Source organism: Amblyraja radiata, chromosome 18 (genome assembly GCF_010909765.2).
Source record: "Amblyraja radiata isolate CabotCenter1 chromosome 18, sAmbRad1.1.pri, whole genome shotgun sequence".
In the NCBI taxonomy this organism is placed as follows: Eukaryota; Metazoa; Chordata; class Chondrichthyes; order Rajiformes; family Rajidae; genus Amblyraja; species Amblyraja radiata.
In genome coordinates, this window is record NC_045973.1 from 42,867,679 (window position 1) to 42,893,375 (window position 25,697).

Here is a 25,697-nt window from a genome sequence, read left to right on the forward strand (position 1 = left end):
CCCTTCAGTTTTCTCTTCAGCATAAAAAAGGAATGGTCAATTGGGTTCAGATCAGGTGATTCACTTGGCCACTCAAGAATTGACAATTTTTTAGCTTTGAAAAACTCCTTTGTTGCTTCAGCAGTATATTTGGGATCATTGTCTTGCTGTAGAATGAACCACCGGCTAATGAGTTTTGAGGCATTTGTTTGAACTTGAGCGGGTAGGATGTGTCTATACACTTCAGAATTCATTATGCTACTACCATCAGCAGTCGTATCATCAATGAAGATAAGTGAGCCCAGGCCATAACACCCCCACCACCGTGTTTCACAGATGAGGTGGTATGCTTTGGATCTTGGGCAGTTCCTTCTCCCTCCATACTTTGCTCTTGCCATCACTCTGGTATAAGCTAATCTTTGTCTCATCTGTCCACAAGACCTTTTTCCAGAACTTCCGGTGGCGCTGGTGCCAGCAGCCTCCACCTTCAGCCCGGTATCTTTTTGTTTTTTTAGTTATGTTAAAGTGTGTTTTTTATGTTTTTTTTAATGTCTTTTTGTGGGGGAAGAGGGCACGGTAAGGGGGATACCGTCCTTCGGTCGCTTCCTGGAGAGGACGCGACTATTATTCGAGTCGCGTCCTCACCCCCCCAGCGGCCTACCTACTGGATTGGCGCGGCCTTTCCTGCCGGGACAGACCAGAGCTCCAGCAGCGGCGGAACAGCGCTGAAAAATCGCGGGGCTGACGATGCCTTACCGGGGATCGCCGTCTGGAGCCCGGAGTGCTGGACCTGCTGCACCGACATCATGGAGCTGCGGTTTGCGGAGCTCCCAACGCGGGCGGCGCTGATCAACAACGCGGAGTCCTGCGACTCCGCCTGGCTCGGCCTGCGGACACGGGAGCTGCGGACTCCGGCTGCGGGAGGCGGCTGATCAGGAGGTCCGGGCCGCTGAGGAGGATGTTCACCGTCGGGGGTCGGCGCGGCGTTCCACCAGCCCGGCGTGAGGGCCTGAACATCGGGCCGCCCGGGGCGGCGACTGCGGGTGCTCGGAAGGCCCAGACCACGGATGAACATCTGGGAAGATCGGAGGGGAGGCTGGCTGGACTATGGTGCCTTCGTCACCTTGGTGCCATTGTGTTATGTTGTGTCGTGGACTTTCTGTGTTTGTGCTTTTCTTTTTTTAATTCAATTTTATTTTTAATATGTTTTATTATTGATTATTTATTTATGTTTATGATACTACCTGTAAGGAAAATTCATTTGGTTGTCTCTAATTGAGACAATGACAATAAATTTGAATACAATACAATACAACTGGTTGCTCTTTTAAGTACTTCTTGGCAAACTGTAACCTGGCCATCCTATTTTTCCAGATAACCAGTGGTTTGCATCTTGCAGTGCAGCCTCTGTATTTCTGTTCATGAAGTCTCCTGCGGACAGTGATCTTTGACAAATCCACAACTGACTCCTGAAGAGTGTTTCTGATCTGTCGGACGTGTTTGGGGAATTTTCTTTATTATAGAGAGAATTCTTCTGCCATAAGCTGTGGAGGTCTTCCTTGGCCTGCCAGTCCCTTTGCGATTAGTAAGCTCACCAGTGCTCTCTTTCTTCTTAATGATGTTCCAAACAGTTGATTTTGATAAGCCTAAGGGTTGGCTGATGTCTCTAACAGTTTTATTCTTGTTTCTCAGTCTCATAATGGTTTCTTTGACTTTCATTGGCAGAACTTTGGTCCTCATGAAAAGTTTCCAAAGGTGATGGAAAGACTAGGTGCTGAAAGCTCTCTTATACCTGCATTAAGGAGGCAATTAAACACACCTGAGCAATTACAAACACCTGTGAAGCCATGTGTCCCAAACATTATGGTGCCCTGAAATGGGGGGACTATGTATAAACACTGCTGTAATTTCTACATGGTGAAACCAAAATGTATAAAAATGACCTTTAATAAAATCTGACAATGTGCACTTTAACCACATGTGATTTTTTTCTATTACAAATCTCAAAAGTGTGGAGTACAGAGGCAAATAAATAAATGATGGGTCTTTGTCCCAAACATTATGGAGGGCACTGTACATTAAATGATACAAATCCGTTAAGTAGTTTTTAAATGTACTTTGAAATGTTTCTTTAATTTTAACATTGGGTTTGGGTCTTTTTATTAAAAATTCTGAAAATTGAAACCACTGAAACAGAAAACAGATTTAAATTACACTAATAGACTTCAGACTTTTGTCAGGAGCTCAACTTTTTCAAACTTCTATTTATCCGTTGGTAGGAAAAGGTCACTCTAATACTTTCCATGAATCACATGTTTAGTTGTTTGAATACGGCGCAATTACCTAAAATATACAAATGGCACCTTGGTACAAAAAAGAAAGCAAACTGTTAAATATCTGGAAACTGACATCTGGTTATAATTTGACTGTAATGAACAACTTGTTTCTAGACAAAGAAAACCTACAGGGGCCCATTTACACTACAACTGTTCATGATTAATCAAGCACAGGTCTTGTGTCTCCATTATTGCATTCAATTCCCTTTGAATGATGTCCAAGCATGTATGTTTTTTAAATAAAGAATAACACAAGGAATATTGCACAACATCCAAGACTGTTTGGTAGCACAGTTTAAGTAGAAGATAATTTGTATATATGTGAGTGCCCATTGATTCAAACTCCAGAACAAAGGGGAGAGTCATTCAAAGAGCTTATTCAGTATAATGCCCTGCAAAAGTTTATGTTATGCAAGGACAATGCTTTAGAGTACAAGTAAAACTACAAAGATTTGTCTTGGGAATGTTCTGAGATGTAATATAGATGGGAATATTATTTATTTCTAATATAATATGTGACCACCTCCTCTTCCCCGTGTAATGGGGGTGGTGGTGGGGGTGGGGAAGGAGGGTGGTTGCGTCTTATTGGTCTTTCTCACAATTTTTTATTGCACAATGCCACATCATACGAGCATGCGACAAGAGACAAGAATTAAAAAGAAGAAAATATTGATTATCTTACATATATTATGAGAGCTGATTTTACCCCGTTAACAAATTATCTTGGGGAATCTCCGAATATAGATTTGAAAAATTCTCTTTTAAGGGGCCTTCTCTTCTATTTCTACTTTCCACCTTTTCTTTTTTATTTTTATTTTTTATATCCACACTTCACATTTTTCTACTCTCTACCATCTATTTTTCCACTCTTTCCCCTTTCTATTGTTTTCTTTTTCTTGTCTTGCTTACTTCCTTCTCATAACATAAAACTAGAGGTTGTACATAGAATGGATTACGGTATGACATAGTTGGCACCTAAAATTAGGTGCCACTGTATTGTTTTGTATTGTATTAACTTCTAATAAAATAAACAAAAAAAAAAAAAAAAAAAATATCTTGGGGCAGCTGTTTGTGGGGGACCATTTCTGTCACCTGAAAGTCCAGGGGTTGCGATCATAAAACAAATTGCTATTTAGGTGCAAATGCTACCGCTACGTCAGATGACAGCAGACGTGTCGTTAAAGCCGAATAACAAATGATCCCGTCACAGGCACTCAACAACTTAGCAAAACTGCCACAAAGCAACAACTTGCATTTAGATCAACCCTTTGACACAAGGAAACATCCCACAGCATTTCAAAGAAGTATTATTAAACAAGATCTGTCACCAAACCACATATTGAGGCTGATGGCCAAAAGCTTATATGAAGGTTTTATGGAGTGAAAATTAAAAAAAAAAAAACAAAAAAAACGCAGGCGCTGGAAATCTTAAGTAAAGAGGGAAATGATGCACATATTCAGCGGGTAGACAAAAGTGCTGGAGAAACTCAGCGGGTGCAGCAGCATCTATGGAGCGAAGGAAATAGGCAACGTTTCGGGGAAACGTTGCCTATTTCCTTCGCTCCATAGATGCTGCTGCACCCACTGAGTTTCTCCAGCACTTTTGTCTACCTTTGATTTTCCAGCATCCGCAGTTCCTTCTTAAACACATATTCAGCATGTCAGGCTGCATCTGTGGAAAGAGAAGTAAACATTCTTTCAAGTCTATCAGAACGGAAAAGGATATGAGAAGTTTGTACAGGGAGGGTGGGGGAGAGGGTAACTGTGGGGATGAGCTGTAACCGGGGTGGGAGATTGCAACCTTCACGTGGTCCGCCCTGTTTCGATGAATGCAATCAACCCGGCGCGCACAATCAAATAGAACAAGTTGTCCTACAACTTTAGGCTGTGAACGCCGCAGGCAAGAAGAAGAAGCTGTATCCCTTGGTTATCTGGTCGGTGTCTTCAGTCCCAGCCAGCAACTTCATTCCTGAGCAATTTTCTGCAGCCAACTTCCAGGAGGTTGTCTGGAGCCTAAACCAGCCAGGTCACAATTTTGGTGTCACATTTGACACAAGCTTACTGATTTATCCTATTCTAGCAAATTCCCGGCTGACTTCCCTTATGCTACATTTATAAGCTATAGGTCAATGTTCCTCCTTCAAGCCAATGTTATATAGGTCTGGATCAATAAATGATCGTATATTTGTGTCATTCGCATCCCTTTGTGTCTTTACTCCTTCCAATCTCTAATCTCCTCCAGCCCAATGACCCTCTAAGACATCTCTGCTTCAAATCTAACCTCTTGAGGATCCATGATTGGTGATTGTGCTTGCAACTACCAAGCCCTTCAGTTCTGGAATCCCCTCCCTAAATCCTCTACCTCGCTGATTCTTCTTGCTCTGCCTTAAAACCTAACCTAGGGCAGCACGGTGGCGCAGCGGTAGAGTTGCTGCCTCAGTGCCAGAGACCCGCGTCAAAAGAAATCTAACCTTTCAAATTGAAGACTATTCTTTGGAACAGAGACATTGGCTCAGCCTCTTTTATTTTCCCCTCCCTTTTCTGTTTCTTCCTGTGGGAGTGGAGAACCTGTGCACACTGAGGTGCCACACATGTCGTCGTGATCAGCATTTGGCAACATCACATTCTTTTATCTGTGATCTCACTCTCTAACTGCTCCCATCCACTCACCGACCAGATAACCAAGGGATACAGCTTCTTCTTCTTGCCTGCGGCGTTCACAGCCTAAAGTTGTAGGACAACTTGTTCTATTTGATTGTGCGCGCCGGGTTGATTGCATTCGTCGAAACAGGGCGGACCACGTGAAGGTTGCAATCTCCCACCCCGGTTACAGCTCATCCCCACAGTTACCCTCTCCCCCACCTTCCCTGTACAAACTTCTCATATCCTTTTCCGTCCTGATAGACTTGAAAGAATGTTTACTTCTCTTTCCACAGATGCAGCCTGACATGCTGAATATGTGTTTAAGAAGGAACTGCGGATGCTGGAAAATCAAAGGTAGACAAAACTGCTGGAGAAACTCAACGGGTGCCGCAGCATCTATGGAGCGAAGGAAATAGGCAACGTTTCAGGCTGAAACCCTTCTTCAGACCGACACATAAAAATATTGGGTTACATAAGGAGGAGACAATCACAACAACATCTTTTCTCCTAGAGGGCCATGAGTCTTCCTCAAAGGGCAGCAATGCTTTAAATGCTTTTACGGTAAGGAGTGAAAGGATGCTAGGAGGAGAAGTAAGGGGTTAAATTTTCTGTATCTGCTTCTAATTCATATATTTTTATGTTAGCCTGATTTAGAAACAGTGCATAGTCCACAAGTTCACACATGTGAACCAAAACCAAAATATCCAATTATGAGCATCCCGGTACAGAAGCATGTGGGCAGTAGTAACTTTACTAATATTTCAGTAGCTATTTCACAAATCCTGTGCATCACGGCTTGTAGAACTGTTACTGTGACATTGAAAAGTAAAGGGAGTCGATTCCTTAAAGTCTTACCCTACCCTCTGTGATGTATGACAGATCAAATTGTACCAGTCTCAGAAACCAGAGGCAGCTGTAAAACCAGTCTCCAACATGTCATTTCTCCAAGATTCAATTGAAACCAAATGGGAATACGCAAGTCAGCACAGCTTATTGAAGAAGGGTTTCGGCCCGAAACGTCACCTATTTCCTTCGCTCCATAGATGCTGCTGCACCCGCTGAGTTTCTCCAGCATTTTTGTGTACCTTCAGCTTATTGAACAGTTCTAACTTGCAAGCAACAACAACCTTTTCCAGAAGATATCGCTTATTAGATGAATCCATTGGAGACAAGCCAAATCTAAATATATCGAGACTGCCGAGGTCTAGTCAGCCAATGTATTATTTAACACTCACTCTGTGCTGTCATTTCTCTCCACCCCTTCTCACTCTCTCCTTTCCAAGGCTCACACCGTCTCTCTCTCTCTCTCTCAAACCTATTTTCCATCCTGTCCTATGAACATTCAACTTTAAAACTACCTCATGTCCTCTGCTCTTCATCTGCAGGCCTTCATTTGCTTCTCCCTCAAGAGTTTTGCCCCCCCCTCCCGACAGATACTCTTCCACCATAACCATAAATACTGAGACCCAAGGGTGCACGGTAGAGTTGCTGCCTCACAGCACCAGAGACCCGGATTTGATCTTGACTACGGGTGTGCCTGTACCGAGTTTGTACATTCTCCCTGTGACCGTGTAGGTTTTCTCTGGTTGCTCCGGTTTCCTCCCACATTCCCAAGATGTGCAGATTTGGAGGTTGATTGACTTGAGTGTGTGTAGGGTAGAACTAGTGTATGGGTGATCGTTGGTTGGCGCAGACTCGGTGGGCATATGAGCCTGTATCCAAGCTGCCTCAGCTATGCATGTCAATGTCAATGACACACCTCACTGAGGATCATTGTGGCATAGTGACTCAGTGATTTATTCAATATATATATAGTCATAGTCAGGCTGCTCAGCCCACCATTGGCCATCAACCATCCATTTACACTAATCCTACATTTATCTATTCTCCCCACATTTGCATCAACTCTCCTCTAGATTCTACCATTCACTCGCAAACTAAAGCCCAATTTATAGTGGCTGGTTAGCCTCCAATCTGCACGTCTTTGGGATGGAAACTGGAGTACCAGGAACAAACCCGTGTGGTCAGAGAAAACAAGGAATTTCCACAGAACCCGATGTCAGGATGGGCTATGTGAGGCAGTGGCTCTACTAGCTGTGCTTCTACCACCTGCGCCACTTTACTGCCCTAGATATATTCCCTTTCACCCCCTGCCAAAGGCTTTCAACACACTGATAGTTTTTAAAATCCCTTCCCTCATCTCAAGAGGGGGGTGACTCACAGGATTTTACATACTTAAGTCAACTCACTTCCTGAAGTTGAACTGAGTCCCAGTACTAACTAATATGATAACACCAGATACTATCCACCAGTGTTTCACTGTGTCAATTAATACAATGCTAATCTTCTGGGCACAGTCTTTTTGCAATGGTGTCATAAATTTCATTTAATGCAATGAAGATGTAAGAACACAATGGTCTAGTGGACCAGTTCGTCAACTTTCATCTCTGTGAAAGCCAAGTCAATATAACAATTAATTCATATTTTAGAATACAGAACGTGGACGAAAATTGAAATAGTTAGAAAAACAGCCACCAGGAATATTCCAAAGTGAAAGCCTTTGCTTTTAGTTCTGAATTTAGTTCCGTAATCTACCTACATGAGTGCTTCTCCATATTTGGAAATGGTGCATCTAGAATTAAGAAGCCAGAGCAATTACCTCGGCTGCCTGCGTCTCCTGGTGTAAAAGTGTCAGTCCAGTAAGATCTTCCAGGAAAGAATGAGAAGAGTTGAAAACATTAGCCAGGAACTGAAAGCCTTCTTTTTCAAACTGGTCAAGGACCTGTAAACAGACAAAGATTGCATTATAGTTAGAATAAAATGATAATGAACAAAACTGGAAGATAAACATTAAAACCTTTGTCAGACAACCTAACAAAAGAAAAATAACTTGCTCCAAAATGGACCAAACTCGCACTTGGAAACAAACACCTGCCTCTTTGTTTCTCTTGGAAGGTGTCAATTAACAATTGTCTGAAACTTCCTGCACAATGTTTCCGCAGACACATCCATTTGGACATTTAATGTGATCCTGTTACATGAAGGCCTCTGTGGGAGAGATTTGTTTTAGGATAGATCCTTTGATGTTTCATTTGCAAAATACGCGGTTGGTGAGAAACATAAGAGATCCTATTCCTGTGTTTTTTGGATGCATTTTATATCATTGACTTTAATACCATTTCCATGGACATAATGGTTATGATCAGAAGCCTGAAAAGTGTTGAGCTTGGAACAATTTCCACCCTCATGAATGCAGGCCATCTATGTAGCAGCACTGTGCCTCGCTTAGAAAAGCACCAGGCACTTCTTTGGAACTGTCAGATTGGTTTAGGTTTATTACTGTCACAGTGAAATGCTTCATTTGCAGTAGATTTTATGCACTGTTGTCAGATCCTTGCTACACCTCGAATTGGTATCCATAATTTACTGCCACAGAACTGCTTGTTTTCCTTTACAAAGAAACCCAGGGCCTGAGCTATGAGAAGAGATTGGTTATGCTACGACTTCATTCTAAAGGGCCTGTCGCACTGTACGAGGTAATTCACGAGTTCTCCCGAGTTTTCCCCAGATTCGAACTCGGGGAATGTCCGTAGCGGGTCCGTAGGAGTTCGTGGATGTCTCGTAGCGGCTCATACGAGTAAAAAGTAACCATTTTTTTCATCACGGGTATTTTTTTTAATCTCATGGAAATGTTTTACAGTGTTGAAAAAACATCACGAGTTTACCGGATTTCCCGAGTACCTACCGTTAGCATTACGAGCCGCTACAGGACATCCACAAACTCCTACGGACCCGCTACGGACATTCTCCGAGTTCGAATCAGGGGAAAACTCGGGAGAACTCTTGAATTACCTCGTACAGTGGGACAGGCCCTTAAGGAGCACAAGAGGCTGAGGGGTGATCTTATAAAGACATATAAAATCATGAGGGGGGTGGGGTAAATGCGTGGACTTTTTCCTTAGGGTAGGAGAATCAATCAGGGGCATAAGTTTAAGGTGAGAGTGGAAAGATTTAATAGGAAACCGCGAGGCAACCTTCACACACACAGAGTAGTGGATATATGGAGTTGACGAAGAAGTTGAAGCAGACACAAAACAACTTTTAAACAGACATCTGGAGAGGCTCGTGGATGGATAGGTTTGAAGAGATATGGGACAAACAGTCCCATATCTCTAACAGAGATATGGAACCAGCTAAATGGGAAGCCTTGGTTTGCTTTCCGAGTTGGGGTGAAGGGCCTCTTCCTGTGCTGTATGACTCTAAGTAGCCAGGTAAGTGGCAAATGATAAATGTAAAATCCTAGAGCCTGCATATCAAACATTCTGACAAACCAGACTTAACATTCTCTTGATCCACAAACTGAACATGTGCCAGACTCTAATACTAACGACTACTAACAACATTTACTGCAGGGGATCAGATACCCAAGGAATACTGTAAGGTGGTGGGCTGTCTCAGTAAAATAAATAAATCACAGAATTCTAGTCCAGTTGACAGAAATGGATAAAATACATTGTGGTTACACACTGGGGAAAGGTGTAATTTGCAAGAGGAACAACAGTATTTTATACTTTGCTACTTTGTAATATGTGATTGATGTCCACTGCCTCAAACTCATGCAATGACTCATGCTAACTACATGTCAATAATCCAAACAACTCAATGATAGTTATTCTGTTTAAAAAAAAACTTAAATGTGTGTTTCATCATAAAGCACCCAGTTCTGATGCAATATATATAATGGAGTGACTGCTGCACCTCACTCTAATCTTTAAGTGTTTGCAGCAATTTATCAATTACTTGTCAATTATTGGATTCATTGGAGGTGGTCTCAGAGGGGAGGATGCTCCTCAAACTGCGGAGCATCTTGGACAATACAGCTCACCCCCTCCATGACACACTGGTCAACATGAGGAGTTCTTTCAGCAACAGACTAGTTCCACCTAGAAGCAGCACAGAACGCCACAGGAGATCCCTTTTCCCTGTGGTTAGCTGACATAGTGTAGCGGTGGGGCTGGAAAGTCAGAACCCTCGTCATTGGTCGGCACGGTCACGTGATCGCGGGGGTTCGTTCGTGGGCTTTTAGCCAGTTATTCAGCGCTTCTCCCAGCGACAGGAGCTGTGTTTGTAAGCTCAGCTAGGCATGCGGTTTTCACGAGTTTTGTAACTAAAAACAATTTCACTCAACCTGCATTGTCTTGCTTCAGTGGTGACCCCGACGATCCAAATGTTTTTCAGGTCTAAATATGAACGCCGCTGAAAACCTCAACGCCAACCTCGCCCAGTAGAACACGGTTCACTAAAACTGCCCATTTTCTGTGCGGTTCAGCCACATGTGTGGTTTCAGCACATCGAGGCCCAGTTCGAGATCCGCCAGATTGTCGCGGATTCCACCCGGTATTTCTACGTGGTGGGTGCGCACAGCCAGGACACCGCCACCCGTTTGCTCCCTTATCTGCAGAACCCGCCCGCCACCAATAAATATGAGGGTCTCAAGGCGCTGCTGCTGCGCACCTTCGAGCTCAGCCACCGCGATCGCGTGGCCCGGCTTTTACACATCGACTGCCTCGGCGATCGTAAGCTGTCAGTGTTAATGAGCGAGATGCTGTCGCTCATGGGCGGCCACCAGCCTTGTCTCCTGTTTGAGCAGGCTTTCCTGGAGCAGATGCTCGATGACATCCGCCTGCTCCTCGCCAGGTGTGACTTTGCTGACTTCCTGCAGCTCGCCGAATGGGCGGACGAGCTGTGGCTCGCCAAGCAGTAGGACCGTGTTCCCATCAGCCGGGTGTCCGCGCCTGCGCAACAGCCTCGTCGGATCGTTTCACCATCGGCCGACAGCGCCGCGCCGCAGCCGACAAGGATCGCAGTAAGCGCCAGTGGTGTTATTACCACCAACGCTGGGGCGCGGCGGCTCGCCGGTGCCGCGCTCCCTGCTCGCATCCAGGAAATGCGTCGGCTGATCGACAGTAGAGGCTATTGCAGTCGGCCAGAAACATCGCCTCTACATCCGGGACCGCCATTCCGGGCTCCGATTTCTAGTGGACATTGAGGCTGAGCTCAGCATCTTACCTCTGCCTGGGGTCGATACTCGTGCTGGTAAGACAGGCCCTGCCATGACCGCCGTCAACGGCAGCCCCATCTGCACGTAATATACTCGCACCGTTTCCCTCGTTTTAGACTCTCACTGTTACTCGTGGCCGTTTATGATTGCGGATGTCTCCCAGCCACTGCTAGACGCCGATTTTTTATGGGCCTTTTCCCTCCTGGTTGATGTCCGGGGCCAGCGCCTCGTTCATCCAGAGTCCCTCCCGCATGCTTCACCGCGGCCCGTGGTTTCCTCCGGCCCGCATCTTGGATCGGTGTCGGATGCGGATGGCCGAGTTTTCAGAGATCCTGACCCTTCAGTTTCACTCGGCCGCCCCTCAGCATGGGATCGTCCATCACATCCTCACTGTTGACGCTTCGGATACTGCCGTCGGGGGGATCCTCGAGCAGTTTATCGATGGTCACTGGCAGCTGCTTGCCTTTTTCTGCCGGCACCTGCGGCCCCCACTGTAGGAACTACAGTGCATTCAACCGTGAGCTCCTTTATTTGGCTGTCCAGCATTTCAGGTATTTCCTGGAGGGCAGGCCCTTCACGGCGTTTACCAACCACAAGCCCGTGACGTTTGCATTCACGAAGGTTTCCGACCCCTGGTCTGCTGGCCAACAGCGGCACCTGGCGTTCGCCTCCGAGTTTACTACCGATGTCCGGCACGTGCTGTCCGTGGCCCGTGCATTGACTATTCTGGGCTGGCTGCTGCGCAACGGGATGGGGACGAGATGATAGCCTATCGTGATGCTGTTTCGAGGTTGGTGTTAGAAGATGTCCTGCTCAGACCCTCAGGTGTAACAATCCTGTGTGATGTCTCCATCGGGCAGTCGCGGCCCATCATCCCTGCGGGTTGGCAGCGGCGTGTGCTCGACTCCATCCACGGTCTGGCCCACCCTGGTCCTCTGCCAACGTCCCGGGGTGTCACCCACCTGCTCACGATTGTGGACCGTTTCACACGGTGGTCCGAGGCCATCCCTCTCCCTAACACCTCCACTGCGACTTGTGCTTGGGCTCTCGCGGCCCACTGGGTAGCACATTTTGGAGTTCCTGCTGAAATCCCTTCAGACCGAGGTGCCCAGTTCACCTCTGCCCTGTGGTCGGCCATGGCTCAGCTGTACAGTGCGCAGCTGCATCATACAACTGCGTACCATCCTCAGGCCAACGGGTTAGTGGAGCAGTTTCACCGGCACCTGAAGTCTGCGTTTAAAGCACGTGCCCTGATTGGGTGGATGCGTTGCCATGGGTGTTTCTGGGGATCGACACGGCCCCCAAGGCGGATTTGGATACATCCTCTGCGGAGCTGGTGTACGGATCCCCGCTGAGGGTGCCTGGTGATTTCATTCCTGCAGTTCGGGGGCCGCAGGAGCCCACTTCGTCTGTGCTGGCGCACCTTCGGGTGAAAGTGGGTGGACTGGCTTCTGTTCCAACATCTCTCCACGGTGTTGCTCCTTCTTACGTTCTGCCTGCGCCCTAGGATTGCCATTTTGTTTTCATCTGCAGTGACTCGCATCGGACTGCACTGCAGTGGCCTTGTTAGGGTTCCGGGTGTTGCGGCCGGGCGTCGCGACTTGTTTTGGTGGCCCGCCTCAAGCCCGGGCATCTGGATGTCCCAACACCGGCATAGAGGTCGTCCACTGGCCATCCCACTTTCGCCGGTTGCACCTGTTGTGCCTGTTATGCTGGTTCCCCCCTGTCCTAACACGGTCTGGCCGCCTGATTCGGACTCCTGCTTGTTTCCTTTCCTCTGGTTCTGGGGGAGGGGGTCCTGTAGTGGCACCTAGTGGTGGGGCTGGCAAGTCAGAACCCCCGTCATTGGTCGGCACGGTGGCATGACCGCAGGGGTTCATTCGCGGGCTTTAAGCCAGTTATTCAGCGCTCCTCCCAGCGACAGGAGCCGTGTTTGTAAGCTCAGCTAGGCACGCGGTTTTCACGAGTTTTGGTTTCGTTTTCTGTAAATAAAAACTTTTTCACTCAACCTGTCTGGTCTTGCTTCAATGGACTATTATTGTTATTATTGCACTATTATGTGTGCGTATGAGTGTGTGTGTATGTGTATATATAATTTCACGTTTCACGTATCTTGTTGTGTTCTCTGGCTGTAGGCAGACCAATTTCCCTCCTGGAACAAATGAAGTGCTATTGTATCGTATCATATCGTATTGTAAGGGAAATTGACAGTTCTGGCCTCCTAACTGGCAGTAGATCCTGACAAACCTCACAAAAATGGCTGTGACTATCTGCTTCGTTATGCACTGGATTTTTTCAGTTTAATCTATTTGATTACAATTTTTCTGGCAATAAAACAAAGAATAGATTACATTTTTAAATGGATTAAAGAAAAGATGATATCCACAGACATTTCTGCAATCTTTAGACACATGTATAATCTTAGTCCTTGGGGGAAATAAGCTTAAGTGATCTCAAACAAAACTTTTAAAAGCTTTGGCAATTTACAGTGGTGTCCCATTATGAGAAAGAGCGCCCAAATTAATTTTAATGTCAGAGGTTATGGGGAGAAGGCAGGATAATGGGGTTAGGAGAGATAGATCAGCCATGATTGAATGGCAGAATACACTTGATGGGCCGAATGACCTAATTTTACTCCTATAACATGATCTTTAATGAGGGCTTGAGTGGGGCAGTTCATGTGGATGTCTACCATGTTGAATAAGGTCAGAGACAGAAGAGATGCTCTGAGGCTAAAGCTTATCTGTTGGACCAGAAGTTATGAGAGAGCATTTTTTCCTCTTTAAAATGCAAGTCAAATTCCCCCCTCTGATTCTCATTGACTTGCTGCTTAGAGTCAGCCAATAATCTCCAACAAGCCAAACTACTGTCTTTCAAAATGGTACACTTTCAGCTCAATGTGGGCAAGTCTTTTTCTTCTTCAGCAGTCCCTTGAGATAGGCAATGATTCCACTCCAGCTATGCAAGGCCTATATAGGTCACACAGATAGACACAAAAAGCTGGAGTAATTCAGCGGGACAGGCAGCATCTCTGGAGAGAAGGAATGGGTGACGTTTCGGATCGAGACCATTCTTCAGACTGGTTAGGGATAAGGTAAATGAGAGATAAAGACAGTGATGTGGAGAGGTATATAACAATGAATGAAAGATATTCAAAAACATAACAATGATAAAGGAAACAGGCCATTGTAAGCTGTTTGTAGGGTGAAAAAGAGAAGCTAGTGTGACTTGGATGGGGGAGGGATAGAAAGATAAGGAATGCCAGGGCTACCTGAAGTTTTGTGTCACACTTTGGGAAGGTGGTGCCTGACATGAATTGGGTCCCTTGAGGCTGCTGGGCGATTCTATGAAGTAGCCTCAATGTCTCAACGACATGCTGAATGTTCCATCTCCATTTTCAATGAACATGAGCCCGGGATTCCTATGAGTTGGTGGGATGTTACACTTAGGAGAATGCCCTTGAGCCTTTTCTTAAGTCCTGCTGGTGATCTCTTGATGTGATAGAGCTTGGAATAGTGTATCTGCTTTGGGGGTCTGACGTTGGGTGTGCAAATGACAAGGCCTGCCTATTGGATCATTGAGGTCAATTAGAACCTTGCTGTTGGAGACAATGGCTAGAGCAAGGATGCTAATGTTAGTTAACTAATTCTACCAATGGATTTGGTAGAAACAGCTGTGCTTCGAGGCACCTATTGTGGGTAGGAGTGTGTGGGAGGGGGACGGGGGGAAGGAAAGGGGCAGAGATTTGTTTTTCAATAGACTATGGGCTTCGCGCTGAGTTTGAGATCTTGATTTGGTTTAGTTGCGTTTAGAGATACAGCACGGAATCAAGCCCTCCGAGTCCGTGCCGACCAGCAATCTCCGTACACTAGTACGATCCTACACACTAGCAACAATTAACAAGTTTTCCCCAAAGCCAATTAACCTAAAGTCTTTATCTTTAAACTAGCTCCTCGTGGGTGAGGCCTAGGAGTTAAATACTCTCATAGTCCATATATTTCCCATCTCTATTCCATACGCCTCACATGTAACCCTTCATTCACAATCCCTAAGGTCTTCCCTGGGATCCACTCAATTACAGTGTGAAACACGTCTCAGTAGAAGAACAGGAATACTGCCCCCCCCCCCCACCCCCCAGATCCTGTCACCCAGATCCTGTGCTCAAGTCTCTGAAATAGGGCCTGAACCAACAGTAAGGTGTCTCACTGACTGGAACGCCACCACTTAGCCATGACTGCCAGCTTGAAAAATGAGGATGAACAATCATCCTCACACAAAGTAAAGCTGGTGTTCCTGAGCTATTAACATTATACACATTGTCTAACGATAAACCAGGTAAAACAATGGATGATGATCATGCAACAGAACATTTCCATTGAGCCGTTAATGGAGGGACACGTTCCTTTGCACTGTTTTTCCACGTTATGTCCTCAAGATAATAACTCAGAGCTGGGGCACCAGCAAGTTTCTAGTATTTCATCTAAATTACAGTGAATACCATCGGGAGTTTAAGATTAATCTAAGCGGCAATTTCCCATGTAAATGCCTGGAAATTAATTTCTATGGGTAATTTTCTCCATTACGTATTAAACTGTACAATGCTACTTACAGCAGGTGCCTCAACGCGCGTGCTTCTACAAAATCCTCCACATCCGTCGCAGAATAAGTTGAAGCCAACTTCTGCACAAGTTTGTGCAACTTATGCACAAGTTTTGAATTTGGACAGACTGAAATGGGAGTATTCAGAAGGGAGTACAATACTAGAAATACTGAAATTGAATATTAAATCTGGAAGGCTGACCGAAGTTGAGGTGATGTTCCTCCAAATTACTTTGGACCTGTTATATATCAGCGCAGAAGACCAGACAGACAGACAGGCAGGCAGGTCGGCGTGGGGGTGGGATGAAGAGCTAAAGTGGTCAACAGAAGCTCAGGATGAATGCAAGTATGCCATGTGGCAGTCATCCAACCTTTGTTCAGAGTCTCAATTACACAGGAGACCACATTGTGAACACCCAATGCAGTAGATTAGATTGGAAGAAGTACAACTGAATCACTGCCTCACAAAGATGTGAAACCTGGCAAATCTGCAGCCTTTCAATTTTCCTTTAAATCTGTTCTTTTGATCTTGATATGAATGTACTCCACTTTCCCCCCCAAAGCAAATAAACGGAAGTAAAAATATTTATTCACAGCAGTATAAATGTTAACAACTGCACGAAACATTAATCATTAGGACAGGCTGATGTAGTTCAAATAGCTAATTTACAATAAGGATCCATCATAAAGACGGGAATAAAGCATGCTATTTTCTGGATGGTCATTTACACCAATGAAAACATAACGAATACTTTAAAGGCACTAAAAACGATCTTGTACAAGTGAGACAGCAGCACAATGCTTTGAAGCTCAGTGGGAGAATAGGCGTGGAGAATGTCTCCCACTCACACTAATGCTGGGAGGGTTTAGGAAACAAGAAAGAAAAATGAATAAGCTGGGAAACCATGCACTCCTGCAGTCTATTATGAAGTATTATCACTGTTGATATAAAAGGAGAATTATAAAACATATAAAGAGCTTGCTTAAATATCAGAAGAATGATTTTTTTTTTAAACCTGGGCAAGGATCAGTGATGCAACAGGAGATTTTTAAATTCAGGGGTTTCTCACTAGCTCAGCATCTGTGGAGAGATAATTTCTCAGTAGGTCAGCAACTGTGGAAGGTAAATGGAGTTAACATTTCAGATCAATGACTTTGCAATTCGCAACGTGTGAGAAAACAAGCATATTTTAACTTGCAAAGAAGGGTTCAAGGAGGAAAGAATAAAATATATCTGTGATATATGATGGAGACCAAGAGAATCCAAAAGACAAATTGTGTTGCTGTCACCGACAAGATATCAGTGTACACCTATAGATAAGAGTCAGGAAGTCATGATGCAATTTTACAGGGCTTTGGGTGGGCCATATTTGGTGTATTGCATGCAGTTCTGGTTGCCCCATTACAGGAAGGATGTGGAGGCATTGGAAAGATTGAAGAGGAGGTTTACCATAATGTTGTCTGGATTATGTGGTATTAGCTACAGGGAGCGGTTGGCCAGACTTGGATTGTTTTCCCCAGATCATCGGAGATTGTGGGGAGACCTGGCAGAAATATGTTGGATAAGAACGTACATGGCAAGATGAACAAGCTTGCAGATGATACTGGAGTTTAGAAGGATGAGGGGGATCTCATAGAAACATATAAAATTATAAAAGGACTAGACAAGCTAGATGTAGGAAAATCTTTCCCAATGTTGGCCGAGTCCAGAACCAGGTGCCACAGTCTTAGAATAAAGGGGAGGCCATTTAAGACTGAGGTGAGAAAAAAAAAAATTTCACCCAGAGAGTTGTGAATTTGTGGAATTCCCTGCCACAGAGGGCAGTGGAGGCCAAGTCACTGGATGAATTTAAGAGAGAGTTAGATAGAGCTCTAGGGGCTAGTGAAATCAAGGGATATGGGGAGAAGGCAGGCACGGGTTTTTGATTGGCGACGATCAGCCATGATCACAATGAATGGCGGTGCTGGCTCAAAGGGCCGAATGGCCTCCTCCTGCACCTATTTTCTATGTTTCTATGTTTCTATGATACAAAAGTGGGTGGTATTGGAAATAGTGAAGATGGGTGTGAAAAATTGCAGCAGGATCTTGATCGGTTGGCCAGCTGGGCTGAGGAATGGTTGATGGAATTTATTTAACACAGCAAAATGTGAGGTGTTTGGGAAGTCTAACATGGGCAGGATCTACACTGAATGGTAGGGCTCTGGGGAGTGTTGTAGAGCAAAGGGATCGAGGAGCACAGGTGCATGGTTCCTTGAAGGTGGCATCACAGGCAGGTAGGGTGGTCAAAAAAGGCTTTTGGCACATGGGCTTCATCAGTCAGAGTATTGAGTATAGAAGCTGGGAGGTCATGTTGCAGTTGTGTACGACGTTGGTGAAGCCACATTTAGCGTATTGTGTTCAGTTCCAGGCACCATTTTATAGGAAAGATGTTGTCAAGCTGGAAAAGGTACAAAGAATATTTACGAGGATGTTGCCGGGACTCGAGTATCAGAACTATAGGGAGAGGTTAAGTAGGCTTGGAATCTATTCCTTGGAGTGCAGGAGGATGAGGGGTGATCTTATAGAGGTGTATAAAATCATGAGAGGAATAGATCAGGTAAGCCAAGAGTCTCTTGCCCACAGTTGGGGAAATCAAGAACCAAAGGACATGGGTTTAAGATGAAGGGGAAAAGATTTAATAGGAATCCGAGGGGTAATTTTTTCCACACAAAAGGTGGTGGGTGTATGTAGAACAAGCTGCCAGAGGAGGTAGTTGAGGCAGGGACTATCGCAACGTTTCAGAAACAATTACAGGTGCACCGGGCCAACCCTTCTTCAGACTTATGCAGGGTGGGGGGGGGGGGGGGGGGGGGGAAGAAGAAAGTAAGAGGAGGAGCCAGAGGGCTGAGGGAGAGCTGAGAAGGGGAGGAGACAGCATGGGCTACCGGAAATTGGAGAAGTCAATGTTCAGGCCACTGGGATGCAGACTGCCCAAGCGGAATATGAGGTGCTGCTCCTCCAATTTCCGATGGTGCTCACTCTGGCAATGGAGGGGGCCCAGGACAGAAAAGTCGGATTCGGAATGGGAGGGGGAGTTGAAGTGCTGAGCCACAGGGAAATCAGGTTGGTTAATGCGGATCGAGCGGAGGTGTACGGCAAAACAATCGCCAAGCCTACGCTTGGTCTCACCGATGTAGATCAGCTGACATCTAGAGCAGCGGATGCAGTAGATGAGGTTGGAGGAGGTGCAGGTGAACCTCTGTTGCACCTGGAACGACTGCTTGGGTTCTTGAATGGAGTCGAGGGGGGAGGTAAAGCGACAAGTGTAGCAACTCTTGCGGTTGCAAGGGAAAGTGCCCGGGGAGGGGGTGGTGCGGGTGGGAAGGGAAGAATTGACCAGAGAGTTACGGAGGGTGCGGTCTTTGCGGAAAGCAGACAGGGGGGGAGATGGGAAGATGTGGCGAGTGGTGGGGTCATGTTGGAGATGGCGAAAATGACGGAGGACTATTTGTTGTATGTGACGGCTGGTGGGGTGGAAGGTAAGGACTAGGGGGACTATGCCCTTGTTCCGAGTGGGGACGATAGGGAGAGAGAGCAGTGTTGCGGGTTATTGAAGAGACCCTGGTGAGACAGTCACAACCTATTTACCAGGACGGAAAAATCAAATACTAGAGAATATATAACTTAAAGGCGAGAGGGGGAAAGTGTAAAGTATATGTGCGGAGTAATTATTTTTACACCGAGTGTGGCGTGGGTTTTACACCGAGTGTGGGATACGCTGGTGGAGGCAGATACAATAGTGACATTTAAGAGACTTCAAGTTCAAGTTCAAGTGAGTTTATTGTCATGTGTCCCTGTATAGGACAATGAAATTCTTGCTTTGCTTAAGCACACAGAAAATAGTAGGCATTTACTACAAAACAGATAAATGTGTCCATATACCATGATATAAATATATACACACATGAATAAATAAACTGATAGTGCAAATAACAGAAAGTGGTTGGTAATAGTCAGAGTTTTGTCCGAGCCAGGTTTAATAGCCTGATGGCTGAGGGGAAGTAACTATTCCTGAACCTGGTTGTTGCAGTCTTCAGGCTCCTGTACCTTCTACCTGAAGGTAGCAGGGAGATGAGTGTGTGGCCAGCATGGTGTGGGTCTTTGATGATACTGCCAGCCTTTTTGAGGCAGCGACTGCGATAAATCCCCTCGATGGAAGGAAGGTCAGTGCCGATGATGGACTGGGCAGTGTTTACTACTTTTTGTAGTCTTTTCCTTTCCAGGGCGCTCAAGTCAACTTTTGAATAGGCGTAAAAATATGCAGGGAATGGAGGGATATGGATTATGCAGGCACATAAGAGTTGATCTTGGCATCATGTTCAGTGCAGATATTGTGGGCCAGTGGCTGTTTGGTCGGGGCCCGGCTGGGCGTCGTGGGTAGAAGCCCAGGTCGGGCAAAGTGGGCGATGGAGTCCGAGGCTGGGGCCCGGGTCGGCACCACGGAGGCGTGAAGTGGGGCGCCGACGTGGTGAGGCCTCGGCAGCGGCGATGGTGCCTCGCGGGTCAACCCCACGGAGGACCACCATGAGGAGGGGAGGGGAAGAACAATGGAGGACCCAGCGTGGGGGGATCGACGTGGGGGGGGGGGGGGACAAAAGTAGGAGCCGGCCGGCATTGTAACTTTGTCAGCGCCGTAGGTGGCCGCTATTTGTATACATTGGGTACGCAAGCAACGAATCTCACTGTGACAATATATTATTCCTATTCCTGTTCCATGTCCTACCAGGAGGAGGTATAAATGGAGGAAGATAAAAGTGAGAAAAAAAAATAACGCTGGATCTGTGAGATGCAGAATACAGCAGTTATTGGAAATCTAAATAAAAAGTAAGTTCTGTAAATTCTCAGCAAGTTAAATCGTTTTTCCAGACGCTAAATTAACATTATAGGTTCATTGCCCACATTAGAACTAGCTACTTCTGACACAAACAGGAAAGGCTGGTTATCTAAAATTGCTGAATTGAGTGATAAGTCCCAAAGGCTGCAACTTGCTACACAGAAAGTGAGATGCATTGGAACAGGGCAGAAGTGCAAAGGCAGAGGTCAAGGTGGGAGTGGCACACTACAATTAAAGTGACAAGACACTGAAAGATCACGAATTTCAAATATCCAGCTTTCTCTGTCAAAAATCTGGAGAAGAGTCCCGACCCGAAACATGATCCTTCCATTCCCTCCACAGAAGCTGCCTGATCTGTTGAGATACTCCATCGCATTGCGTTTTGATCACTATCTGCAGTTCTGTCTGTCAGCCAGCCTTCTCTAATATGTGTAAGAATTGATCAATTCTGACACATCAGTAATCTGCAAGATTAATTTAGGGTTTTCTCTCTCCTCAAATGCAACCTGACGTGGTGAGTATTTTCAGCATTCTCTCTTTTATTTCAGTTTTCCAGCGGCCAGTGTTTTCAGCATTTCACAACATTGTCTGCTTCCTTCTTCCCTCTGTCTGCACTCATCTTCCTCTTTTGACACCTCCTCCAGACAGATAAGCTAGGACAAACAATCATCAATCACTCTGTCTGAGACAACGCCAACAGCGTTATCTGGATCAACCAGAGATTCTTCGCCTTCTCCTAATCACAGACAATCTTTTTTTTCTTTCCCTTCTCTGCAACCGAAAACACACTTGATTTTGCACTTTTCCAGTTCTGATCTAGGTCACGGATTTGAAACATCAGCTCTGTGAAACATTATCTCTACACAGATGCTACCTGTTCAACTTCGCCAGTATTTTCTGGTATTATTGCAGAATCACAAGATCCGCTTTTTGATTTTAGATGAAACTTTGGATGTTCGTCACAAGTCTACTGCAGAAGGCACTTACCACTGATGAGCAGGCTGTGCACTTATCAAACGCTAGACTTGCTGGGAGGACATTGTCAAACCTTGACAAGAAGCCACGGATCTGCAAGAGAGAAATTATTAGTTGCTGTTGTAAAGGTTGGTCGGCTGATATCACTTGTTTCTGCCACCATTGAATCAATTGCTGCAGTTGAAAATGGCCAGGGTTGTCATTTTGTTTCATCTCTATCAAGCTCCCAGTTCTCCCCAGATCCTTTAATACTCCAGTTTTCAAGTGAACTGCTTATTGCAAAGGTGGCACCTGCCTCTCAGTTGGCAGCCCTCTTGTGTCAGAAAGCAGTGGGTTCAAGTCACAGTCCTGAGACTTGAGTATAAAATCCATCAAGGGAGTGCAACATTTTCAAATATTCCATCTTTTGAATGGGACATTATTCCTGTCTACACTTGAGGATAATGTTAGAAATCACATCCCATTATCTTCACAAAGTGCAAGACATTTGTCCTGAATAAAATGTATCCCTCACTTAACGATTATCTGGTCACTATCACTTGCTTATAATAATAATAATAATAATAATAATACATTTTATTTATGGGCGCCTTTCAAGAGTCTCAAGGACACCTTACAAAAATTTAGCAGGTAGAGGAAAAACATGTAAGGGGAATGAAATAAATAGTAGAGACATGACTAGTACACAAAGTAAAGACAGAATACAATTCAAAACACAATATGAGGCAATTAATGCACAGATGAAAAGGGAGGGGGACGTGGGGCTAAGGATAGGCAGAGGTGAAGAGATGGGTCTTGAGGCGGGACTGGAAGATGGTGAGGGACACGGAATTGCGGATCAGTTGGGGGAGGGAGTTCCAGAGCCTGGGAGCTGCCCTGGAGAAGGCTTTGTCCCCAAAACTGCGGAGGTTGGACTTGTGGATGGAGAGGAGACGGCTGATATGGATCTGAGGGACCGTGAGGGTTGGTAGGGGGAGAGGAGGTCAGTGAGATATGGGGGGGCCAGATGGTGGAGGGCTTTGTAGGTGAGGATCAGGATTTTGTAGGTGATCCGGTGGGAGATGGGAAGCCAGTGAAGTTGTTTGAGGACTGGAGTGATGTGATGCCAGGATTTGGTGTGGGTGATGAGTCGGGCGGCTGCGTTCTGGACCAGTTGGAGTCGGTTGATGTTTACGGTTGTTGCTTGCAGGAGCTTGCAGGATGCAAACTGACAGACATGTTTCTTTCATTACAAGAGTAATCACAGTTCAAAAGATTCCCATGTGTAAAAGAATGTGCAAGGCGATATATGAATGCAGCTTGTTTTTTTAGTTGTTAGTTGTCGTCAATTCTTGGTATCCAGTGAAAGCGGAGTAATTTCCCCTAACATGGTTTTCGTAATTATGAATTAACACTGTTAAAACTGTAACCCTGTGAATTTCATCCCACTGTGTCTATGCTGATTGTCATACCCATCTAAACTCGTCTCAGTTGCCTTAATTAATCCCACATCCCTCTAAAGGGCCTGTCCCACTTTCACCATCTCTGCCGAGTTTGCCCTTGGCTCATACTCGCAGCATGGTCGTCACGAGGCCGTAGGTAGGTCGTGATGCTTGTCGTAGGTACTCGTGGCAACAAGTAGGTCGGGGTGTTTTTCTAGCCATATGGCCTCTAATTTTAGACACTCTTGTCATGGGACATTGGCTATCTCTCTTACACCTGCCGCTCATAGAGAAACTACAATTAGACATTTTCTATAGTTTTTCTAATCTTCTAATACTGCATCCCACATTATTACAGATTTAGCCTCATATGGTGCTGTGCAGGTTCCTCACATCGTTGTTTTTCTTGACTAGTACGGATGTCAATGGTTATGGGGAGAAGGCAGGAGAATGGGTTTGAGACAGCCATGATTGAATGACGGAGTAGGCTCTATGGGCCGAATGGCCTAATTCTGATCCTATGAACTTTTGTATTTTCTTCTATGAATCGGGCAACCACAAGCGCATTAGTGTCCTGCTGTCCTCACATCAATGAATAAACATTTCAAGTGCATTAACGCAGTGCAGGCTCGAAGGGCCAAATGGCCTCCTCCTGCACCTATTATCTATGTAACCCACCTCCTTCTTCTACACTCCAGATATGCAGCACCAAATATATTTGTTTGATTGCGGCGCCACCTAGAGCCAAGAGCTTTTACTGCCATCAGAGGTGTGAAATGCCAATTTATTCTTTTAAACATTCTCAAGGATTACAGGGTTAAACACTTAACTGAATATTAAGTGAAGATTTCCTGCTGCAATGGCGATATGATAGCAGTGCCGAGGGAATTAAATACAACTGAAGATAATCACGGAAGATAAATCAAGCATAAAAAGAGTAGAAAAGAACAACATTTAGACCATCTGTAGAACAGTCTGCCTGGGCTTACGTGAACTCCCGGTTGCTATACACTAAACTCCTCCTCTCATTCTCACACTGACCTTTCTGTCCGAGGCCTCCTCCACTGTCAGAATGATGCCAAATGCAAATTAGAGGAACAGCACCTCATATTTCACTTGGGCAGCTTACACCCCAACGGTATGAATTGATTTTTCCAACTTCAAGTAACCTTTGCTTTTCTTCTCTCAGTCCCACCCCCACCCTAGTTCTCCTACTAGTTTCATAGAAACATAGAAAATAGGTGCAGGAGTAGGCCATTCGGCCCTTCGAGCCTGCACCGCCATTCAATATGATCATGGCTGATCATCCAACTCAGTATCCTGTACCTGCCTTCTCTCCATACCCCCTGATCCCTTTAGCCACAAGGGCCACATCTAACTCCCTCTTAAATATAGCCAATGAACTGGCCTCAACTACCTCCTGTGGCAGAGAATTCCACAGATTCACCACTCTCTGTGGAAAAAATGTTTTTCTCATCTCGGTCCTAAAAGACTTCCCCCTTATCCTTAAACTGTGACCCCTTGTTCTGGACCTCCTGATTAATTTTGATGTTTGTATGCCTCATTGTCACCTTCCTTTCATCCAACAATGAACCTTACAATTGTACATTTCCTAATCATCATCTGCTTTGATCTTTTCTTTACGCACCTTACATGTTCTTTGCATCCTTCCATATCTTGTTTCCCTCTCCCTTGACTACAGGTGCTGCCTGTACGGAGTTTGTATATATGTAGGAAGGAAGTGCAGATGCTGGTTTAAACCAAAGATAGACACAAAGTGCTGGAGTAACTCAGCGGGACAGGCAGCATCACTGGAGAGAAGGAATAGGTGACGTTTCGGGTGATGTTTCAGGTCGAGACCCTTCTCTCCAGAGATGCTGCCTGTCCCGCTGAGTTACTCCAGCATTTTGTGTCTTTCTTCGATGTAAACCAGCATCTGCATTTCCTTTCTACACAATGTAAATATTTGGCCTGTTTATCTACAAGTTTGTTTTTTTCTTATAGTTTATAGCATTGTTCACATGTGGATCAAAGAGCTTCTATCCAGCATCAGAATGGGTTCAATCACCATTGGACAGTGCAGTGGGAGCTGGGTAGATATCTATAATTATGTACATGATAATTTCCTGACTTCAACTGGGTTGCCGTAGAAACACAGTGGTGGACAATTACCCTGCATAAAGGAGGTGAGGGTAGGGAAGAAACATCCTGTAACACTATGGTATCTATGTTGTTGCAGGTTGCAGACTTGGATGGACTGAAGCCAACCCATCCATCTCAGCTCATGGTCAGGATAGTTTACAGCTTGGAAAGATGATTAAAAAGGTACTGTGGATGGGGGAAGGAACAAAACCGCAAATATTTCATTACATAAAGCTTATTTTAAAAGACTGTTCTTACCCCTTTGTTAAAATCCCTAACTAGTGCTGCTAGCTATTGCATTCATATGCTAAGCATTGGATTCTTCCAGGCATAAATGACTTGGAAGATTGGCAAGCAGAATGCCAGGGATACGTGCCAACTATATAGTCGGCTGAACGCCTCAATGGAGTCCCTCGGGACACAAATTACAGTTTCTTTCATCTATCCTCATCGTTGGCATCTCTTCTGCATCCTCTCTGTGGCTTTGACATCTTTGCGGAAGCAAGCCGCTCAAAGGCGGAATGGAAGAAAACTTGAACACGAACTACAACCCAGGATAAATGTAAATCAAACACAAAGGCAGAAAAAAAAGGTGCCTTACAAAACACTAAAATAAAGATCTAATATTTTTCTTGGAATACTAAGGAATTGGAAAAGAGGATCAAGG

The 25,697-nt window shown here is 45.2% G+C and overlaps 1 protein-coding gene across 1 annotated transcript in view; it reads right to left on the bottom strand.

Moving 5' to 3' along the window:
- Positions 1-25,697, bottom strand: part of atg7 (autophagy related 7) — a 192,780-nt gene that overhangs the window by 86,888 nt on the left and 80,195 nt on the right. The window contains exons 16-17 of the mRNA XM_033037248.1: positions 21,480-21,560; positions 7,618-7,740 (exon numbers count right to left, since the gene is read on the bottom strand). Of these exons, the coding sequence (XP_032893139.1) occupies positions 7,618-7,740; positions 21,480-21,560 (204 nt within the window). The remainder of the gene's footprint in view (positions 1-7,617; positions 7,741-21,479; positions 21,561-25,697) is intronic.